The 15,713-nt window shown below is 37.3% G+C and overlaps 1 protein-coding gene across 1 annotated transcript in view; it reads right to left on the bottom strand.

The window, feature by feature from the left end:
* LOC149921258 (neuronal acetylcholine receptor subunit alpha-10-like) overlaps positions 1-1,107 on the bottom strand; it is a 304,760-nt gene extending 303,653 nt beyond the window's left edge. Inside the window, exon 1 of the mRNA XM_090163313.1 lies at positions 1,030-1,107. Within this exon, the coding sequence (XP_090019439.1) occupies positions 1,030-1,084 (55 nt within the window). The 5' untranslated portion in view covers positions 1,085-1,107. The remainder of the gene's footprint in view (positions 1-1,029) is intronic.
* Positions 1,108-15,713: the final 14,606 nt, after the last annotated feature.

Here is a 15,713-nt window from a genome sequence, read left to right as displayed (position 1 = left end):
AATGTAAACTTAATCAGTATTTAAAGTCCCTGCTGCTTGGTTTTGCGCTTTTAGCAGCCTACTTGCAGGGGCTAGTAGGCCACACTTTGAAGCTCTCTGGCGCTCTTTTAACTCATCGTAGGAAAATAGGGAAAAACAGGTATACTTCTCAACTCACCCCTACAACTCCTTCAAATTTTTGCATAACCTTTTGAAACACCCTGTATATGTACAGTAATTACTCTAAATTTATGATTTCAATGTATTAGTTGTAGTATGACACAGTAATATATCTACTAAATAATTAACGTTGAGAGAGATTTAGAAGTACAATAAAACGTCTGAGGATAACGCCTAAAGGGTATTTCATTTCTTGGACTAAAATTGTGAATAAAATTTCTTTCAGATAATTTCATTTAGATTTATTTTATGGGGCTTAAACTCTATTATTGAAAACTGTTATTGAGCAATAACATATTTAGTAGTATTGTAAGTCGGAAAATGACCGAGGCCTTTTTTCCGGAAAAGTTTCCGTATTTTTCCGCAAAAAATAAAAAAGTTTTCTTTCCGTGATTAGTCAAATATATTTTTTTTACAAATTTAAATAAAGCGGCATTTTCGCCTATTTTTTCGAATCTAAAAGTAAAACTAAACCTCTAGACTAGTTTAACCTGATTAGCAATGTAACACTATTAATGTTTTGTAGTATGTTTACTGATATTAGACATTTTATATCGGTCAAAAGTTAAAAACATTAAAAACCCTTAAAACATTTTATTTCAATTTCAAATTTACAAGAAACTTTTCCGCATTTTTTCCCCGGAAAATTAACAACACTAATATTTAATGATATAACTAGCAAAAATACATATTTATATAATTTCTCAATATTAAATTTAATGATAAATCAATTAAAAAAACTTACTGTTTACTGATATATCTAAAAACAAACTACATCGGAACTCAATATTCCACTTATCCAACATTATTACAAACCAATTTCCCGTAGTTTTTAATACTGATGAAAGTAATGAATCTGAAAGTACTCACCCAAAGACTGACCCAGGAACAGTCCCCAGACCAGGACGATTTTCAACGAACACATCAAAACCGCTTCTTCGAACCTCTTCAAACTTTTTAAATTAGTAAAACAATCTTTTGGTGTCAGTAACTCGAAGAAAAAGTCCGCTTTCCATTTCCAAATAAGACAGCATTGACGGTTTGAAATCGCCGGCTTTAGTGTCTCGGTTTTTTGTGGTCCCAAAGATACAAAGTCAACTTGTTCATTCGCATTATTTCGCGAGCGAAGCGCGTCGACCGTTCTGGACAAAGTCTCAACTGGCTTTAGCGAATTGGCGGCTCGCTCTCACCAATGCCTCCATCCCGCGCCCAGCCGTCATGCGCGCCTCCCACCAACGCTTCGTTTATTCCACAGATAGACACTTTGCTTTTGGAACTACCGATCCGCGTTTAAGCCGCTATGTCAGAGTTTTAATTATTTTTCTATTGAGATTAAATTTTGGGAATTCAATAAATTACCGTTTATTTGTCCTGCAATTATCAGGAAGTCGTTGACCAGGTTTTTTTAGTTTCTGGGAATATATCATAGTTTCGATTATATTTCGCGTAATATCAAGTTTTACGTATTAATTTGCTTTAACTGAGAACGTATAAGTGTATCTTTGAACTGCAATTAGAAAGAAGTCATTTGGGTGAGTGAGATCGTGCGAGTCTATCTTTGTCCTGCAATTAGTAAGAAGTCATTTGGGTAACTGAGAACGTACGAGTCTATCTTTGTCCTGCAATTACTAAGAAGTCATTTGGGTGACTGTGAACGTACGAGTCTATCTTTGTCCTGCAATTAGTAAGAAGTCATTTGGGTGACTGAGAACGTACGAGTCTATCTTTGTCCTGCAATTAGTAAGAAGTCATTTGGGCGACTGAGAACGTACGAGTCTATCTTTGTCCTGCAATTAGTAAGAAGTCATTTGGGCGACTGAGAACGTACGACTCTATCTTTGTCCTGCAAATAGTAAGAAGTCATTTGGGTGACTGAGAACGTACGAGTCTATCTTTGTCCTGCAATTAGTAAGAAGTCATTTGGGCGACTGAGAACGTACGAGTCTATCTTTGTCCTGCAATTAGTAAGAAGTCATTTGGGCGACTGAGAACGTACGAGTCTATCTTTGTCCTGCAATTAGTAAGAAGTCATTTGGGCGACTGAGAACGTACGAGTCTATCTTTGTCCTGCAATTAGTAAGAAGTCATTTGGGCGACTGAGAACGTACGAGTCTATCTTTGTCCTGCAATTAGTAAGAAGTCATTTGAGTGACTGAGGACGTACGAGTCTATCTTTGTCCTGCAATTAGTAAGAAGTCATTTGGGTGACTGAGAACGTACGAGTCTATCTTTGTCCTGCAATTAGTAAGAAGTCATTTGGGTGACTGAGAACGTACGAGTCTATCTTTGTCCTGCAAATAGTAAGAAGTCATTTGGGTGACTGAGAACGTACGAGTCTCTCTTTGTCCTGCAATTAGTAAAAAGTCATTTGGGTGACTGAGAGTGTACGAGTCTATCTTTGTCCTGCAATTAGTAAGAAGTCATTTGGGTGACTAGAAAGTTGATTAGAAGGTTATACAATTACTATTTAAATAAATTAAAAAAACATTTTTGTTGCTTAAATTAAAATAAAGTTGTGGGTCTAAGAAGAAATACAAATATTAAGTGAATTAAAGATTGTTCTTCACAATTTATTTTCTGATTCCAACAACCAACTTAGGGTCTAAATCGATTTTTATAGTTTATGACAAATTGTAAAATCAACAAGTTGGCAAGCCAAAATATACCTCTCCTCGGAAGAATTGTCCCTAGTGGTATTAATTTCTCGAGATGACCCTTAAGATATATCTCCGCAATTCAGAGTTATTTGTTAAAAATGTTATCCCAGTTCTATCCCGCCCGGTATAAAATTTTAATTATAATTAAAATAATTGAGACGAAATGACCAATTTTAATTTATTCAGAATATCATAAGTTAAGTAGTTACAACAGTGAGTTAGACGTACTATAACAATGCACAATGGAATTAAACCCTTTTTACAGTACAAGTTTATCAGTTGAATATAATACGAAGCAAATTTTAATGAAAGAAATATCTACAGAGGGTATTTGCATTTTTCTCGCTTACGAAATACTATAGCCACACCTTTAACGCTCATTTTATTTCAACACTTGCCCTTGATGAAGATACCGTAGAGTAGCTATTTTCGACATCTGGTAGTGGACGACTCGTAGACTTCCAGTTGACGTTGTGACACATACCGCATGAAAAAGACCAATTTCCAATATCATATATTGGCTCGCAAACCCAGGAAACCAATGACTGTATTAGGAATCGTAGAAGGCAGCCCCAGAAGTGTCCTTCAGTAATTCGTCCATGGTTTAAGGCAGCCCGAGAAGTGTCCTTCAGTAATTCGTCCATGGTTTAAGGCAGCCCAAGAAGTGTCCTTCAGTAATTCGTCCATGGTTTAAGGCAGCCCGATAAGTGTCCTTCAGTAATTCGTCCATCGTTTAAGGCAGCCCGAGAAGTGTCCTTCAGTAATTCGTCCATGGTAAAAGGCAGCTCGAGAAGTGTCCTTCAGTAATTCGTCCATGGTAGAAGGCAGCCCGAGAAGTGTCCTTCAGTAATTCGTCCATGGTAAAAGGCAGCTCGAGAAGTGTCCTTCAGTAATTCGTCCATCGTTTAAGGCAGCCCGAGAAGTGTCCTTCAGTAATTCGTCCATCGTTTAAGGCAGCCCGAGAAGTGTCCTTCAGTAATTCGTCCATGGTAGTAGGCAGCCCGATAAGTGTCCTTCAGTAATTCGTCCATGGTAGTAGGCAGCCCGAGAAGTGTCCTTCAGTAATTCGTCCATGGTAGAAGGCAACCAATGAGATTCCGAGCTGATTTGAATTTCAGAAGTGCGAGGAGGATTTGGAACCACTCTAAAAAACGTCTCCAAATTGTAATTCTTTTCTGTCGTAAAAAAGACATTGCGGATTCGTTAATAAATTTAAAATAACGGAAACTATTTGAAACACTAGAGACGTGAGCCGCTGCGAAGATGATAAAGAATGGAAAGATAATGGCGCTCGATGCAAGAGGTTTTTAATGAAGATTTCTTCGAAACTTCGCTCTAATTGAGATCTTTTCGAACTTCACCAATTAGACTAAAATTTCATCGACCAACTCCTTAAAAATATCAAGCACGGGTTGACTAATACTTTATTTTATTTTAACCGAATATTTTCATTCTATTCTGTCTCAATTCTGTTGGGTCATTTTCTATTTGATGGCAAATTTCTACTGGGTGTTTCAATAGGTTATGCAAAAATTTGAATAAGTTGAAGGGGGTGAGTTGAGAAGTATGCCTTTTTTTCCCTTTTTCGTACGCCAGAGAGCTTCAAAGTGTGGCATACTAGCCCCTGGAAGTAGGCTGCAACCAGCATAAAACCAAGCAGCGGGGACTTTAAATACGGTTTAAGTGTACTTTTTTACGCTGGTTACCTCGATTTGTTTACAAAGTCCTTTTTTAACTATCACACGAATCCAAACCTTAATGTTCACGTTTTCCCGCTGCTTGGTTTTGCGCTTGTTGCAGCCTACTTCCAGGGGCTAGCAGGCCACACTTTGAAGCTCTCTGGCGCTCTATTAACTCATCGTAGGAAAATGGGGGAAAAACAGGCATACTTCTCCACTCACCCCCTACAACGCCTTCACATTTTTGCGTAACCTTTTGAAACACCCTGTACATATATTTTGCAGCTCCACGCGTTCTTCGTACGCGTTTCATCGTATTGGGCTTAAACTCTTCTATTTGACTTTTGGCTTAGCTACCTTAAGCCAACAAACCCCTCCCCCCGTGCGCTGGGCTCACTTCCTTGTTTCTCCTTTCAATTACATTTCGAGTACCTAGATGGCGTTGTCTGAGCGCAAACCAAACATCAAACTATGGACCAAGCACATTTGAGAGGGACTCCCCAGTACGATTGCTGATGGTAGTTTCAGCTGATAGAGGCGTACAAATACTATTTTTTTATATCGATTCAAATACCAATTTTTTTCGATAGCAAATTTTTAAAACGTCAAATAATTGGTTCGAATATTTTTTAATGAAATAAGGGTCAATTACGTCATAAAATTTCCAATAGTCTTACGAATAGCAAATAATTTGATGTATTTGGTTTGTAAATGTAGATTTAATAACAAAATATTTTGCAAGTTTACCAAAAAACGGTATTTAAAAAATATACATTATATTATTGGCGTAATTTACCAGCCAATAAAAGACCTCACAGCTAGCTTCCACTGATCCAAAAAAGATAAGACAGATTCTTAACTAATTTGGTAAATTTATTAGCCTTCTCTTTTGACGGCCTTGAAATTCTACAATCGGTTACTCGACCAGTGTGGCAAACTATTAGAAATAATAAATATTTATATCCCCTTTGGAATCTTTCTACTATTTAATCACGAAAGTGAATAAGCTCTTAAGTTTTCAAGGTCTATTTGATTCGGTGAATTAAATACTGGATTTGATGGAATTATTTGATGTAATCAAATACTTCCCACGCTTTTAACCTTTGACAAATTTGGGTCCTGAATCGAGTTGTCGGACATTCCCAAAAAAAGCGTACGGGATTTCGAAATCTCTGTGATTTCGCGATTTCGTCAAAGATTTTGCGATTTCATCCGATTTCGCGATTTCATCAGATTTCGCGACTTCGTCAGAGATTTCGCGATTTCGTCAAAGATTTTGCGATTTCATCCGATTTCGCGATTTCATCAGATTTCGCGACTTCGTCAGAGATTTCGCGATTTCGTCAAAGATTTCGGAATTTCAAAAGATTTTGTGATTTTGTCAGAGATTTTGAAATTTGGTCAGAGATTTTGCGATTTCGTCAGGGATTTCGCAATTTCGTCGGAGATTTCTTGAGAAGTGTACGGGATTTTGTACAAATGTCCGACTCCACCATTTTGGATTAAAACATACTACAAACATGATCTTCGTTTCATTTCTATATCAAGGGGTGAGTCCATTTAAGAATTTCGTCGTCCACCAGCCGACGAATAAATTCCGTAGATTCCATTCGTTGCTTTTGGTCGGAATAATTGCTCTCGTTTTTCCGCGTGGCGTTTCTAACGCGTATTCTATTAAGAACTGGGTCGTCCGGCAGCGCGGCATTCCGCGCTTAGAGACCACGCTAAATTGGCCGACTGGCAGCACCAAGTAATCTTAGAAGTCTTTCGCTTATATTTCTTTCCAGCACCAAATTTGGGATTAATACCTTCTCGAAATTAGTTTGGCCAACCGCTGTTGCGTTGTTTTCCACGCATTGCTTTCCCGAGATTGGGTTTCTTAGAAACGGGGTTGCCAGGCTGTATCTGTCGCGAGACCTTTCACCAAAGTAGCCCGATTCGATGTTAAGAACGCCAATTATAATGATTTTCGAAACTAAAGGGTTTTCCTACTGGTTCTTCGGTTTCCCCTGGCCATAAAAACGTTTTGAGGTTAATGGTAATAGTGAGTGTAGGAAATCGTTGGTTCGCGTGATATGAAGGGCTTTCCACCACCCTCCTAAACGCGCTGTAACCCGGCCTCCTAAAGGCCCATTTTCATGCTCGCTGGTAGCGGATAAAAATCGTCAAAATTCGCATCCGCCACTCGCAAGCGTGAAAATTAATCTAAAATATCCGTTTGAAACAGATCGACGCGGAAAGTGAAAAATTGTGTAGCGGAAGCGGATTTTGTCGATTTTTACCCGCTACCAGCGAGCATGAAAATGGGGCTTTATTCGCTATATTACTTACATAGCTGATATTTATGATTATTGTCGTTGCGAGAATGATTAGCCGTTTATGTTGATAGCGATCAAAAACAAAGAAATTGGGTTTCTGATCCGAAATTTCAAAACAAGTGTTTATAATAGTTAATTTTATGTTTTGATTCGGGAGGAAAACTTGGTGTCAAACGAGAATTATCTACCATCTACCGTGGAAAATTTAAGGCCATTGTTACCTGGAAGTTACACTCACATTGACGCGCCAAAATCGCTCGTGGCGTATATATGAACTTCATTATTATGTCGATCACTTCTAGGTGTCAATTATACTTTTAATCAAGTCGCTAGCCGGTAAAAAATATTTTTTATTTTTTCCAGAATTTTGTGAATTTTGAGAATTAAATTTCTTAAGAATCTCAAATATAAATTAAATACAATTGCAAATTAATTATTGTTTTGTTTCTCATTTCTAATAGTATGATTCTATAGTCATAACCATATATAAGTCAGACTTAATTTTCAATGCAATATAATAATTTTAATGTTTATGTCGAAAAGCTTTTGAGCTATCTTTGTCCATTTAATGTCACAACGGAAATACGAAAGAAAGGTCTCGTTGTTCTTGCAAAATTTACAAGAATGAGAATTATGTTGAGAGGGGCAACTAAGGTTATTGCCCCCTCCAACATTTTGGTCAGTTGAAATTTTCAAAAGGCTCAAATTATTATTTTAAAAGCATATACAGTTTATAGAACCTCAACTGTGTTTAAATTTCAGTCTTTTCCCGCCAATTTACATGGTAGTAAACAGTACACATGCATTCGGAGAAACTACACCCCATTAAAAATTCCAATCCATTCTCCAGACCACTTTTCGTTTCTCTTTGCCCCCTCCAACTTCTAGAACGTTCCTACCCCCCTGGAAACCATTATCTCCGTAGTTACCACGAATTACTATATTAAATTTACGGAGATCTCAAATTTCGTCTTTACGTTGTTTCGTTTGAGTAAGTTGCCTAAAGCCAGTTCGGAGTTGCTATAAGCTAACTTACCTCCCTATTGAGTGCACCGACACTTATTCGTTTATCTAAATATAAGGCACGTAATACCCTAAGCCTGACAATTAGCAAATGTTATCTATTGTGTAATCAAAGGCATTAAGGGGAACGGACAAGCTTTTCCAAATATGGCCTTATTTCCGTATCAAAAGATTAACAAGACGTTCAATATACTAACACGTACCTTTTTTGGTTTTGAAAAAATAGCTTTTGGCCCAAAAATTTGAAACTAAAAATAACGCCAGGTGTTTGGGTTTGAATTTTCGCCGCCATCAAAGGGGCTGCCGCCAGCGCCCCTAACCCCGTATGAGCGATTTGCGAACTATCCTAACTTTTAAAATCGCGCAATTTAGGCTTAAGTCTCTTATAACTGGAACGCGCCGCGCGTGCGAAACCTATTTTTTGCGTCTTCAGCAGCGCACGCTTTTACGTTGTTTTTCTGTCTCACCGACTTCTCACCAGGTGTCGCGGCGCACCCGCGCTTTTCGATTTCCCGAAATTTCTTTATTTTATTAAAAATTAATCACTCAATATTTTTTTATGCGGTTTTCGCCATAAATTTTAGTTTTTAATGGGCTATAGGGCTATCTAACTGGTTAAAGCTTGACCATTCCCATTTATTTGAGCACAGAGACCCTCTAGTGTCTAAATATAGTAACCCGGTCACCTGAATTAAAGGCTTTAAAAGTCGCTCGATGACTTAGGCCTAAGGTGGTGCCTTGGGTATTAGCCTAGCCTAGCTGATTATTATATGCCCAAGACGAAATAAACTCTTAACAATGACGACAAGTCCAAGTCGGCGATGGGCGAGAGGGTCAGTGTGGAACAGAGGTTTGGGCAGAAGAAATTACTGAACCCGAACCACATTATTCAAATTGAATCACCCACCAGCAATCCTACCGAGAGAATCGCTAATTTGTTCTACCCAAATACTAAGCTAGCTAGTGCGTAAAAACCTGAAGATATTAAGTTTATTTGAAGCACATGTTTAATATTTGAGTCGAAATGTTTCAAATATCGAACAAAATGGCGCTACAAGCGGAGTTGCTATTAAAAAACCAAGCGCGCAATCTAGATTCTGGTCCAAATGTTAATTTGTCCAAGATCATACCAAGAATATGTTGAAAATTACAGAGAATAAGTGTCCGCAACTCAATCGTCTGTGTTCACGATTTAAGGAGAGAAAGTAGGATTCGCGAGGCGAACAGAGTGCAGCCTGTAAAGTCTCCTTCCCCGGAATACATTTTTGTTTTTTTTACTCCAACTACGCTGAATATCTCGCTACAAAAAAGGTAGATGTCTTTACCCCTTCTATTTAATGAAGGCGCGCGACGCACGCTCGGTGGTACGTTCCGATTAAGACGTAACAATCCCTACCTGAGAGCAAAAGTCAAGTAAGTCGAGAAATTCTAAATTAGAATTCTTGGGTGTTTTTAATTTAAGGTGACTCAGTTCAAAATTTTCAATATATATATATATTTTCACTCAATTTCTATCAATTTTCATTATTAGATTATCATTGTTATTATGCTAGATTTCGAACTTAAAACTGGTTTTTCTCAAATAGGGGTTTCCAGACTTGCTTGACTCTTGCTCTCAGGTGGCGCAATGAGCGTGCGACGCGTGCCGTTATTAAATAGAAGTGAGAAGGTCCCCGAATATTGCGTAGCGTAGTTATGATTTACTCAAAAATGGACCTTCTCGAAAGCGGGAGGGAAAAGTAGCCCAATTGGCGGGTGAAGAGTGGCGTCTGGCAGCCCCGTGGCAAGCTACCTTTGATGAGAAAGTGGGCGGGCGGGCACGAGGAAGATTTCGGCTTGTCGTGGAAACGCGCCTATTAGTATGCGGGGAGGCTGTCGATTCCTTTCATAATAGATTCGCGAAAGCTGTTTTCTTTGGGCGGCCGACGTGGCCAAGACGAATAAGAAGAATGGCCAAGGTCTACTTGGCGCGCCCAAAGTATTTTCGATCGGGAATCAACAGAGGATGAAGATCGGATTTCTAACTCCTCGATTGAAGTTGGCTTAAGCTTCGAATAAAGCGACAATAGGGGGCGTCCCCGGCCCAATTGAAAAAGCGACGGAAAGCCACGCCACCTGTCGTGACAAACTATCGTAACTCTGATTTCGGAGACATTTTGGTCGTGAGACGAGATTCGAAAAATTGGTTTTTCAAGAGAAATTTGGTAAATTAAAGTGGAAATTATATAGTGTCAATTTAAAATTGAAAAAACGTCAGTGTTATATCTATTGCAATAGTTCGGCAAAGAAAATTATTCTGAAACGTTTATTTGTTAAGAAAAATATTCTGAAATTATAAAAATTATCTAAAACAGGTAGAGCTTGGCGTTTGGATAAGAAATAATCAATTTATTTATTTTTATCCACAAACGAAAATTATCAAAAAACCCCGATTAGTCTACATGTTAAATTGCTATATAGCCCTGGATAATATCTATGGATAAACAGTTAATCGTAATTTTTATGGTTAATCAAAACTTTAGCGGTAAATTTCTATGTTTCGCCGACCTCTATAAACAGGTCCTTAAAGGAAAAAATATTCTAAAACGAAAATTCGCAAAAGTAAAATTTCTCAAAAGAAAAATTTTCTGTAATATATTTTAACAAAGAAAGTATTTGATTGAAAAGTATTCTGAAACTTCATCTTTCCAAAAATATATTTGATTGAAAAGTATTCTGAAACTTACTTTAGCTTTGAAAAGTATTCTGAAACTTACTTTAGCTTTGAAAAGTATTCTGAAACTTACTTTAGCATTGAAAAGTATTCTGAAACTTACTTTAGCATTGAAAAGTATTCTGAAACTTACTTTAGCGTTGAAAAATATTCTGAAACTTACTTTAGCGTTGAAAAATATTCCAAAACTTACTTTAGCAGTGAAAAATATTCTGAAACTTACTTAGTATTGAAAAATATTCTAAAACTTACTTTAGCATTGAAAAATATTCTGAAACTTACTTTAGCATTGAAAAATATTCTGAAACTTACTTTAGCATTGAAAAATATTCTGAAACTTACTTTAGCATTGAAAAATATTCTGAAACTTACTTTAGCATTGAAAAATATTCTGAAACTTACTTTAGCATTGAAAAATATTCTGAAACTTACTTTAGCATTGAAAGATTTTCTGAAAAAGGTGGAAAGGGGCGTATTTTACTTGGCAATGCCTGGTCTAAGTAAGATTTCAGCTTTCTCAGAAAACAAAATTTTAGCATTTATGATATTTCCGCAGTAAGTGATCGAGGTAAGCTGTTAAACAGCGCCATCTTGCTAAGACAGACAAACTATTTTTCAATCTAAGTGCTTTGGGTTTCAGAGGGTACCTTCGCGTAGTTTCATTTTGATCCCTGGCTCAGATTAGGAAGTTTGATTTATGGTCTGTTTGATGCCGAGAGCCATCTGCAAGATTCAGTTCAGAGTTCATCGGCTTATGAAGTTGTTCCACTATATCAATTGCTATACACTTAACTTCCTTTATCATTCGTTTTTTCTATTACATTTTTATGTTTGCGATTTTGCGGGGAAATAAACGTGTTCTATTGATCGAGTGTGGCTGGCTGGGCTGCTCGCTGTTTATTCAATGTATGTCTCAAACCGTGGTGGCCTCTTTATAATCTAAATCTAAAGCTTTCTATATGAAAATCTATTTAAATCGATTATTAATTGTGAACTTAATTTATTTACTAATTTTTCATTTACAAACAATAGAACTTTTTAATTTTAGCTTTGCATTATCCCTTCGATCAGAAGTTAATAATTTGTGCTTAGAAGAGAAGTAGCAGGCTCGATGTGGATTTCCTGCCAACCGCGGCTCAAAAAAATAACACTGCCTAGAGATATGTGCTTATATGTAAGTATGTAATATTTTCTCATTGTAATTATTGATGTATTTTGATCCACACTATTTTGTTCAATCAAACGTGTTTTCAAAAATCAATAGCTTTAGCAGGATAGTAATATCATATGTAATATAATCACTCATAAGTATGCCTACGTATATCATTTTATGCCCTAAAATCTAGAATTCTTAACGTCCTATCCCGTGAACGTTTAATTTAAGAAAAGGAGTAATTATGTTACTACTTATGTTAATACTTGTATCGTAAGAGATCCATTATACGCTTCTGGTTGTATTTTTGAGAAAGAATAGGCTTTTTTATAAAGTTAAATTAGCCATCTTGTTTTGATGTTGCCACTGCGTCACGGGTGACGTATCGATGACGTTTTTCTACGAAAAGCCCTGGAAATAAGAGTAAATTTGACGAGGAACCCGGTTTTAAGCATAAACTGAACTGAACTTCTACGTATTTCGTGACGAAGGAGCTACATAAAAATCAGTTCAGCAAGCGTAGCCTATTTTATGAAAAGGCCTATCGTTGCAGTAGCGCAGACCTGGGCAAAACTCCGAGTGATATTTCGCGAGTGCTGCCGTCCTCCAATTTTTTTCACTCCACTCATTGAAAATTCACTCCACTCCTGAGAGTGGAGTTTCCGCTTTATCGTCACTCCCCGAATTAGAGCTGGCGTAAGAGAGCGAGAGTGAAAGAAATAAAATATTTTCAATCTCACTCTAGAGTGAGAGTGAAATAAATAAAATATTTTCACTCTTCACTTCAGAGTTAGAGTGAAAAACTTCAATATTGCCCTAAAGCTGTCTCTTCCTATCGAGTGATCTTCTTCAAGGTCACTCTTTCCACTCCAAAATTCAGTGGGGAATTTGAATTTGATATTTTTATTTCAAATTATTTGTAAACATTTATTAGTTTTCTAATGCTCCCAAAGGCTCAGTTGACCCACTGCCGTTTACAATATTAAAACACGGGTTTTTTTGCCTTAAAATTGTTAATATAGGGAACTGGTTTTATAGATTGATTTTTAAATTTCTGTGGCCTTTAAGTCTTTTTGAGAATAGGTTTCCCTTTAATTGAATTCAACTAATTAACTGAGCTTTAGAAATAATGAGAAAATTGTATAAGTTCTTAAAAATAATTTAACTGAGGTTTAGAAATCTTTAGAACACTGTAAAACTTCATAAACTAATAATTTAATAGTAGTTTATTCAAATATCCCGCCGTCATTTAGAGTGAAGAAATTGACCTTGAAGAATTTCACTCTTTTGCCGCCAGTACACTCGGCGAGTGAGGAAAAGGCACTCAAGAGTGAAATCGTGGAAGATTAAAATTAGCAATTTTTTACAATCTCATTCTAGAGTGAGACTGAAGATATTTAATTTTTTTCACTCTCATTCTAGAGTGAGAGTGGATAGTTGAATTTCACTCGCAATTTTGCCCAGGTCTGCAGTAGCGTAGCCAGAATTTCGTCAAGGGGGGGGGGGGTTGAAGTACGTGAATGTTAAGAGTAAGTCGAGAAGGGGTGGAAATTTAGTACAGTCAAAGGTAGGCCCAATGGGGTCTGGACCCGGAAAACCCCCCTCTGGTCTACGCCACTGTATCGTTGTCCCTGAACAGGTGCAGGCTGATTTTCCTGAACAAGGCAAAGATTCCTCGAAAGGATACTTTGAGCCGGCGCCTCTGCTATCATTTCTAATTTAAGACGGCAGATGGCGCTGGGGAGGCCAATTAGCCTATTCATACCTGACACGACGCGCATCGACCACGGTATTCATTCCATCGTGTGTCCAGAGTGAAAGAACTTTTATCGGCATTCACGCGAAAGCTTCAATCAGCTTTTGTCCGTGAAATTTATTATTTTGGAGATAAATAGATTAAGCGCGGTACACTAGAACGGCTGGGAAGAAATATTCTTACGCGGATGATTTAATAGTTCTTTTATAAAGTAACGTGCCCTTCTTGTTTAAATGTTGCTCTTACGTCGCAGTCTCTTACTTGTAAAAGCCTACGAGCGTTCGCTACATTCGCCAGAAGAATATAGGTTTTCTAGCGCACGTGCAAATCACACGTGCGAAGAATATTCTAATAAAGCTGGGTCTTGCGACGTGAGAGCAACATTTTAACAAGTTGGGTTTGACCAGTTTTTATTTTATAAAATCAATTATTGGTATGATTTAGCAGGGTTATTCAACTTTTAGGAGGTTGAATGACGACGCTATACTAGTCGCTATACAAAAAGTCTGGATTTATTTCCCTTCTATAAAATCGGCCCAAAACCAGCCAAACTTTTCAAACAGACTATAGAGCTAGTTCAGCAGGACTAACAACCACTTTTGTTATTCTTTGGTTTAAGAGAATTCGGCTTATGTCCGGTCTTTATATGAATATTTTAGAGACGTACCTTTTAGGAGTTGTAGGAGAGACCCTAGGTGTTGAAGTATGTTTGGGGTTAAGAATATTTTCATGGTCTAAGTTTCTTTTTAAACCCGTGGATTTGGGACTAATATTTTGCTTATTTGCTATCATACATTTATTACAAAAATCAGTTAAAATAAGAAAAACGGCGCGGAAAGCCGGAAATGAGTGAATCCTAGGCTAGCAACTACGCTACTCCTAAAAATCGACTGCTCTCAGTTTCTTACGGGTTTGCCAGAAAAATATTTTTATCTCATACGAAAAACTGGCCAAACCTTCACCTCCTCCGAACTCAAATGGGGGAAAGCACACCACACTGATTTTATAGAACGCTCTATTGTGCGAATGACGGTGACTTTCTGTCAACAGCGCCTTCTATTATAGATAATTAGAAGCTCGTAAAAAATAAGAAAATTATAAAAATAAATATTTTCCGATAATCTTTATTTGTACTGAAGGCTATCTCTACTCAGTGTATAAAATCTAGATGGCGCTCTCGAGCAATAACGATAAAGTAGGGGATATTCGGGGAAAGCGAGTCTGACTTATGGCCGCCATTTCAATGCTTCCGTAATTAAACTTGCTTTGGAATAAATAAATTTATCCGTACACGTTTCATTGTGCAGGCTTAAAGGGGCTTCAAATTTCCTTTTCATAGACGGAACACTATACACCTTTATTAAAAGGTGGGTAAAAATGTCGACCCACCCAGCAAAATTTGATTTTATATGTAGACCAATAAGAAACTGCTATTTCGTTACCCGTCGTCGAAAACACGAAATTACGCGAGACAGGAAATTCGTCTCCATATAAATTCAAATTTCGCAGGGTGGGTTGAAATTTTTGTCAACCTTTTAATATAGGTGTATAGTGTTCAGCTGTTGAGGGCAGGATTTCTGTCATACTGGAAATATGAGAGAAAGTACCTACCATGGTAACCAAATATAAATGGAGGGCGATTTTTTGGAGGTCCCGTGCCCGAAATGGGTAAACGGTTCGTCAGAAAACCGTCAAACAGAAAGCTCTCAGAATTCGATTTTAGGGTATGGAGTTCTATTATATTTTTGTAGCTATGAACTTGTTAGACTTTGAAATTGAAATCTCGATGTGGTGTCACGAAAGGATACGAAAAAAATTAAAAAACTTTAAAATTAACTTTATAACGTCATAAGGGTAACAGCAATGATTGACACTGGAAAAACGTGCCATTTTTAGAACGACTTTTAATAAAACGGTCACATTGGCGTTTGAACTTAACTAGTTTGATGCTCGAGTCTCCGGTGAAAGGTACGACTACTCGAGTTTTGTGAACCTTTAACTTCAACTAAATTGTGGTAAGGTGCAAACCATCGAGCGAATTTTTTCTGAGTTCCAGCGGGAAGTGGGTAAACGCTATCGGCAACGCGCGAGAGAGTGATTTCGAATCTAGGGTACGAGTTTAAATTATCTTTGGTTTAAGAGAACTGTTTGCGCGTGAGGTGGGTTCGGAGCATCGCTAAAAATCGTCTCAACATAGTAATTCTCCATAACTACAAATAAATAAATAAAAAATATATAATACTAAAATATAATCA

This window comes from Leiobunum rupestre, chromosome 11 (assembly GCF_980474605.1).
Source record: "Leiobunum rupestre chromosome 11, qqLeiRupe1.1.hap1, whole genome shotgun sequence".
Classification (NCBI taxonomy): Eukaryota; Metazoa; Arthropoda; class Arachnida; order Opiliones; family Sclerosomatidae; genus Leiobunum; species Leiobunum rupestre.
Note: the sequence above shows the minus strand (reverse complement) of the source record. Positions and strands in the feature narration are given on the sequence as shown.